The following is a 7,859-nucleotide window of genomic DNA, read 5'->3' on the forward strand; positions in this document are numbered from 1 at the left end:
CCCCCCCTTCCTTATCTGTTTTTGTGGTTGACCAGGAAAAAAAAACAAAACAAAACTGTTTGCACACCAGTGACTTGTCAGTCATATGACAATGAGCAGCCCGTCCTAATTGCTGCGAGTCTCAGTTTGAGAAGAAGAACGTTGGCTTCCGGCATTTTAGTGGAACGGGCATTTTCGGCATTGGGAATTTAAGAAACTTAAATTTTTCTCCTATTCGTATTCCTAGGAGTGCTGGAGGGGAGAGAGAATGACATTTGTCCCATTGTTTTTGAGAAAAGATAGGAGGAGGGTTTGGTGTTGTCTCTCTGCCTGGCTGTGCTGTTTGCTTTTTGTCACAAAGTGAATTACCAGATCAAAATATTCTGTGGGTTTGAAAGCCCAGAAAGCTCCGAGGAAGGCTGAAATGAGGGCACTGCAGCCTTCACAGGCCTGCTTAATTGTACACAATCCTCTCCTGCCTTGGTCCCCCTCCCCCTGTTTTTTCCCCTCAAAGAAGCTGCTCCCTGGGACGTGATTGAAATTGATCTAAGTAGTTTCCTTCTGCGTTTGGGATTTGGGCTGGGGCCAGACTTGGCTCCAGGTCGCCTTGCAGGCTTTTAAACTCTCTGAGAGCTTCGTTCTGGTCCCTGGTGCCCATTAGCATAATGGAGATCTTAAATTAGCCAGATTATCAAAGTTTAACAAGATCTCAATAAATGTGCTTTGCTGTTCCCCTGGAACATCAATAAAATACATGGCCGCCGCTCCTCGGAAGCCTCAGTATGCAGTGTAACTCAGACTTCTAATTTTAGGGGGAAAGAGAAAACAGGGATTTCTCCCCCTCCGCTTGTGGTGCGGGAATCTGGGCCGGGGAGGGTGTGCATGTACGGTGATGGGAAGCAGGCACACTGCTAAGTAAGCTCCAGCCCTCGGGTGGGCTGTGCTCAGGACTGGACGTGCCCTGAAAATGGTTCGCCCCAAAGAGCAGTTTGCTGTGGAAATTTAAATCTGTAGAGTCGCCGGTAGTATAGACAGCCTTATATGGACATGCAGGCAGCTGATCCTAGTGGAAGTCAGGGCAGATGTAATTTAATCCTAAAATGTTTCCTACCATTTTTCTTTTCCAGTGGCTAGAAAGTTTGAGATGGTGGGGAGAGGGGATGCTGATCTCGGCAGTTGTAGCTTCTTGAAAGGTTGGTTGCGGGGCTGGGGGGGTGCCCTGTCCACACTACACTGCATGTCTATTTGAACCAGGTCCTTCCTTGGCCGCTGGTCAGAATCTCAAAAGGAAGTCTCCTCTGGCATTGCGTGAAAGAATAGGGGTGATGACTCATCCAGTCGTGCTCTTGGCCAGGAGATAAAGCTCTTGTTGGTAGTGGGACTCCCAGCAGGGCCGTGGAGGAATTTCCCCTTGCCTCCCTGACCAGAGCAGATGGCCATTCTGGAATTACTTCTCCGCCCTGTTGTTGAAGCTCCTTGTTTTCCCCTGACCACTGTAGCAGTAATTAAAGTTCTGTGGCATGCGCGGCCAGCCCTGCACTTGGGAATGGCATTCTTTGAAAACACACTAGATCTCAGTGACACAGGAAATGGGTGGTTTCTCTGCAGTTTCACGCTGTCCCTGAGAGCAGACCGCTCCCTGCTGTCCGCTGCTCACTCTCTTGTGTTGTCAGCCGTGAGTCCAGGGAGGTCTGTCACAGTGTGAGCCTGTCATGGGGGAAGGTGGGGCTTTCCTTACTGCACATGGGTCTTAAGAATGTCACCTAATCTGGTTAGACCTGTTGGGGGGGGTGGAATGTGTGTGAGGCTGGCTCTCTTTCTACATTTTACGGTAAACTCAGTAGAAACATCAACACTGGTAACTATAACAACTTAAAAAAAAACCCTGGCTCAGTGATCATCACTCATTGTGGCCGTTGGTCCAACACTGGGGAGCCAAGAGAGGTTTCACTCTCTGATTTTTCTTCTGAATTCTTACCCGTTCTTCAAAACAAATTCCCTCTAACTTCCACAAGGACACAGATTCTTAAATTCAGGAGGTTTTGCCCCTTGTAGGGACACTGCAGCGGTTTCTCTTTCCTCCATCCCCGCATGGTTTTAGAAATGTGCTTTTGGTTCTGTTTTCTGCCATCGTAACAATCACGTGCCTTCTTTTGGTTCCTTCCGCACAGACCTGCCTGGAGCTGGAACGTTACCTCCAGAGCGAGCCCTGCTATGTTTCAGCCTCGGAAATCAAATTTGACAGCCAGGAAGATCTGTGGACCAAAATCATTCTGGCTCGGGAGAAAAAGGAGGACTCTGAACTGAAGATTTCCTCTAGTCCTCCCGAGGAACCTCTGATCAGCCCGAGCTTTAATTACAACTTAGAGACCAACAGCCTGAACTCAGATGTCGGCAGTGAGTCCTCCTCCGATAGCTCCGAGGAGCTTTCGCCCCCTGCCAAGTTTGCCTCTGACCCCATTGGCGAGGTTTTAGTCAATTCGGGAAATCTGAGTTCCTCTGTTACCTCCACACCGCCATCTTCTCCAGAACTGAGCAGGGAGCCTTCTCAACTGTGGGGGTGTGCACCCGGGGAGCTGCCCTCCCCGGGGAAAGTGCGCAGTGGGACTTCAGGGAAGCCTGGCGACAAGGGGAATGGAGACTCCTCCCCAGACGGCAGGAGGAGGGTGCACAGGTGCCACTTCAATGGCTGCAGGAAAGTTTACACCAAAAGCTCCCACTTGAAAGCGCATCAGCGCACGCATACAGGTCAGTCCCTGCAGGGTCCCGGGTGGCCCCGCTGCTGGTGCCGCTGCCCTGCCCCAGCACTGGGGAGGAGCTTGCCAGCTCCACAGGATGTGGTCAGAGCAGACAAGTGGTCACTTCCTCAGACCCTTTCCAACTAGGAATTGGGACTCTCTGGCATTCAGAAGAGCATCCCACAGAGTGGACGTTTGAGCTGGATGGATGGTTGACATGTTCAGATTAAACTCACGAGTGCAGATCACACTTTCCATGGACACCGAAACCTCTGCCCAGGCCCACTGTGCCCACCCACCGGTGTCTGTGCCCATTGGGTTGCCAGGGCAGAGGGTCACCAGGAGAGAGCTGGTGCCCAGGAGGAAGGTGCACGACCCGAGTGTGCTTGGCTGTTCTGAGCAACAGGGAGTGTTTACTCCTGTGCTCTGAGGAACAGGCGTGTTTACAGAGACTTTCTCTGCATACCTCACAGCCTTCATTTTCTGAATCAAGTTAAAACAGCAGCAGCCTCTTAATGAGATGTTGTGATGTAGACGGAAGTCTCTAGGATGAGTGGGGAAGAGTTGCAGAGCCGCTCAGGGCTGGAAAGGTTCTTAGAGACCAGGGTACAAACTTCTCTTAACCCAGAGGAGTGCAAACCACTGAGAGGTCAAACCAGGGTCCCCTGTGGGCTTGGTGACATTGCTGAGACTGGAACCAGGTGGCCCAAAACCAGACTCCTGTCCGAGCACAGACTGAGGACTGGCATGGCGCTGTGTTCCCAGGGAGCACTTGTACTGAGTGCAGATTTTTCACAGGTCCAAAGAGTGAGGTCAGTTTGGTAATTTGACTGTCATTTAGAGAGTGATCAGGAGGCCCTGGGATGGGGTTCCCAGAAACTCAGGACTTCAGTTTTGTAGAAATGTAGAAGGTCCGCAAGGAGACGACAAGGCTCCTTGTACAGGGAAGTGAGCAAGGAGCCAGCAGTGAGGGGAGAAACCATTTCCACAGAGAAAGCAATGCAACTGTCCTGCTCAGGGCTGCAGACCCAGCATGCTGGCGCCTCCTCTCAAAAGTATTTCCCCATGAGTAATTGTCATCATTGCATGTTAACTTTGCTCATGGTGGCATGGGTTCCCTTGGATGGCAGTTAGAGGCCCAAGGCTGGGTCAGGAGAGAGTGCCTGCTTGTCCCTTGGACATTGGCAGACACCGTCCTTAATCAAGGCGCATCATCAGTTCTGGAGGCTGCTGGGTCCGTGAGCTTGCAGATGGCTGCTGTGCGTGTTGTCACGTCTCCCCTCCCCGGGCGCCTCAGAGAAGTCATGGCCGCCTGTCTTGTGCTCTCTCCCCAGGAGAAAAGCCTTACAGATGCTCATGGGAAGGGTGTGAGTGGCGCTTTGCAAGAAGTGATGAGTTAACCAGACACTTCCGAAAGCACACCGGTGCCAAGCCTTTTAAATGCTCCCACTGTGACAGGTAGGTGTCCCGAACCTGCGGCAGGCCAGGGCTCCAGGGCTGTGCTGATGCAGTCCCGCAGGGGTGCAGGGCATGGGTGAAGGGACTCAGGTGCTTACCTGCCTGTCCATGTCCCAGAAGAACTGTAGCAAGTGTGTGTGAAAACAGAATGATTTTGTTGATACATTTTGCCATCGGCCTTAGGACAGTTTATATATTTGAAGAATTAAAAATGAAGTCCATTTGTGTTCTCTAAAGAACTGTAGGGATACAGATTGGAGGCACCCTTCATTCCTGTCCCTGAAAACGTGGGCTAGGATGGGAGGAGAGGCCCACCTTTCCCTCCAGACGAGTGAGGCCGGCAGCCTGGGAAGAGAAGGGGTTGGTCGGGAGTGGGAGCGGGGAGCGAATGGCGGAGACCTAACTTTGCTTCTGACTTTCCCTTCCAGGTGTTTCTCCAGGTCTGACCACCTGGCCTTGCACATGAAGAGGCACCTCTGAGGGGACAGAGAGGTGAACCCTGTGGGCTAAGAGGCTTCCAGGCTGCGAGACGGCCATGGAAGGAGGGATGCGTGTTCCAGCCAAAGCATGCCACTTTGCACCCTGCCCAGCTGGCCCCAGGGCCTCTCCTCGGAAGGTCTTTTGAGGGCTAAAAAAGTCATGTGAGAAGCGGCGTGACACCCGTGGTGCGTGGTGTGTGGGTGGCCCTGGACTCGCCACTGGTTCCTGACCTTCCGAGTGGCTCCGAAGCCTTTGCCGTGAGCGTGCGCCCTGAGAATGTCTGTGGTTGGGTTGGCTGAATGTTGAGGGTCCATTTCTGACTGTATGGTGAGGCAGACTTTTTTTCCTTATGGTGACAAAACTACAAGGGGCAGAAAAAAAGAGTCGTTTGAATGTTTTGAGTGTGAAGAGTCTACCACAAGATGAGGTGACCACCAATCATTTCCTGGGGGAGGGGGGTGTCTGCACCTTAGAAAAAAAACAAACAAAAAAAGAACAAAAACAAAAAAGAAGGAAAAACTTGCAAGGTGGGAGTGGGAACTCAGGACCCAGTGTGGCCTGTGGTGTGGCGTGGGGAGCAGGCGCCCCCACCCCTGTGTGAGGAGCCTGGTGTCTGGAGCAGCTGTTAAACGCCCAGTGTGTCAAGGAGCTTGTTCCGCTCGCTCGCTCGCTCGCTACAACAGAGCTCATTTGTAACCCATTGTATAAGCTGTGTATTTACAAATATAACACAATGGTAAGTTCTCCTTATGAGACAGAAGTCATGCGTGGTCTGGGGAACTGGATGCTTTCTGTGTTTAAGTCAGGACTGTGATGTCAGTTCCAGGGAACGGCAGCTAAGATGCAGGTGGTCTCGCACAGGGCCCCCGCCCATCTGGGCCTGGCAAGACACACTTTTTTTTCCCTTCAATTTTGTAAACACTCCCCTTTCCAGAAAGGCATTGTGCAGCATAGGGTTATTTTTTAAATGATTCTGAACCTGAATTAACTTTTTGGAGAATTTCGTGATGCCCTTTGAAGAAGTTAGACACGCGTTGAGTGTCAAGAAGTCTCCAGGGCAGGGAATTGCTGGTCTGATGTTACATTGGACTAAGAACCTAAAATCTTTCTCAGTTGAGTGGATGAAACCACTAACGTTTAGAAACTTTTCTCATGCAGCTGCGTTTCTCTCATTTATGCCTTGAGGACTAATTCCCAGTTTTCTAGCTGTTACTGCACTGTTCATCTTCATAATGGTGCCTTACGCAAGTGACCCCTGCGGGGGGGTCTCGGACAGGGGTGTGGGTGACGCGTGCTTTATTCAGGCTCTCTTTTCACCTGGCATTGTACTGTATCAATGTATAATACAGAAAAACAAACCCTCGCTACGGTCCTCCTTCACAAACACAAACGGATGAAAACTCCCTTAACACGTCAGTATCTGTTCAATATTTTAGACACCTGGATTGTCAGTGTTAAAATGGAAAACACACAATAATTGAAAAATCTGACCAATTCTGCCACCTTGAGACGTTCATACAGACCTTGCACAACAATTGTATAGATCACACACCGGCTGTATTTAATATGTAATATTTTCACACATATTAAAGATGCAGAAGTATTAAAAAAACCCCAATGTTAATGTATTTGCTTAAATAAGGCACAAGTTTCACATATCTATCTAGTTCTCTGTTGGTAAATACAGAAAGTATACTACTTTTTTTAAAAAGTGGGCGGAATTCTTGTGTCTGTATATTTGTGTGTACAGTATGTGTATGTGTGTATATATATATTATATATATAGATAATATATAAATATTTTTTTTAAGGAGAGACTAGAATGTTTAGCTAGAAAATTCCACAGCCTGTGAGGAAATATTTCAACATGGCCATAAAGGAGGTGAAAATGAAAACTGTAACTTTTATATAGGTTTATCTTTAATTTAATGATTTGCTGAAGATGTTCCCGGCGTTAAATCTCTTCCAGTCTGCCAACTGTGCCCGTCATCGCTGGCAGGTCTGGAATGGGGCACCACTGGCCATTCAGAGGTAGCCTGAACAGAACCCTGGGCCCCAGCTGGACTCAGACACACTTTAGTTTTGTTTGATTTTGAATTTCGACCTTATTAGAAGATCTGACCTGAGTATGCTAATCACAGGATTCTTCTCTAGAACACTTTTTATGCAGATGAAGCTGTTTTTTTTCTAGCATGTAGGTTCTTCCAGTTTTTCCCGAGGAGTAATTTCCCCAAATTGGCATGCCACGGCGTGGACAGCTGACACTCCACAGCTGCCAACGTGGGTGAGGATCTTTCCTCATATACATACATATATATATACATATATATATACACGTGTGAGTCTGGCTGGGTTGGTATTTTGTTTGATCTTCCTGGAAATGAGCAATGATGAAAGCTCACATAACCTGGATATATATATTTTTTTTAATCTGGGCTGATGAATACATTTTACCTTAAAAAACTCATTTCATTTTGCTTAGGGGGAAAATGCACTTTTCTTTTGGCAAGTCAAAATGCAAGCACCGGATCTGCTGCGTTTTGAAAAACTCCTTTTTTGGCCCTGCTTTGTGCTTAGCCATAACAATTCCATTAGGCAAGAAGGTAAACAAAAGACAAAAAAAAACTTGCACTGGCTTGTCTCACTTACGAAACCCCCATCAGAGCTGTCCGCCCGGTGAGGCTGGCACCATGCACGCCAATGCCTGTAATTTCCATAACAAGTGGGTACCTAAGGAAGTACATTCTGTTCAGGTGATAACTGAGCCTCAATCAAGCAGAAACTTTTTGCTTGAAATTAAAAAAAAAATTTCTATTAGTGAAATTTTCTTTCTTTTTTTTTTTTGGAAGCACCCTGTTATCTAAAGAATCTTTGTAAGATTTTTGTAAAATTTTGTTTTACAAGATTTTATTTGAAATTGTTTTTTGCAAGATTGTTATATTTCTGTATGAATGTATTTTTTATTGGAATAACATAAAAGAATTCTTATCAGCATCTTGAGTCTGGTGGTTTTTCGCGGGGGTGGGGAGGGAGGGGGAGGTGGTGGTGTTGAAACAAATTCCTGCTGCATTAATCACGCTGGCCCCTGCCTCCTCCGGGGAAATCTCCATTGTGCAATCCGGAGGGCCTTGGGCCTGCTCAGGCCCTGCCTCTCACCACAGTGGGTCCCAGGGGCCTGTGAGGAAATATTTCAACATGGCCATA

General features: G+C 48.3%; 1 protein-coding gene across 1 annotated transcript in view; it reads left to right on the top strand.

Moving 5' to 3' along the window:
- The window catches only part of KLF6 (Kruppel like factor 6), an 8,286-nt gene extending 637 nt beyond the window's left edge, over positions 1 to 7,649 (top strand). Inside the window, exons 2-4 of the mRNA XM_003786840.3 lie at positions 2,151 to 2,727; positions 4,052 to 4,175; positions 4,604 to 7,649. Of these exons, the coding sequence (XP_003786888.2) occupies positions 2,151 to 2,727; positions 4,052 to 4,175; positions 4,604 to 4,655 (753 nt within the window). The 3' untranslated portion in view covers positions 4,656 to 7,649. The remainder of the gene's footprint in view (positions 1 to 2,150; positions 2,728 to 4,051; positions 4,176 to 4,603) is intronic.
- The last annotated feature ends 210 nt before the right edge of the window (positions 7,650 to 7,859 follow it).

Source organism: Otolemur garnettii, unplaced genomic scaffold (assembly GCF_000181295.1).
Source record: "Otolemur garnettii isolate 467f Iridium unplaced genomic scaffold, OtoGar3 scaffold00019, whole genome shotgun sequence".
NCBI lineage: Eukaryota > Metazoa > Chordata > Mammalia > Primates > Galagidae > Otolemur > Otolemur garnettii.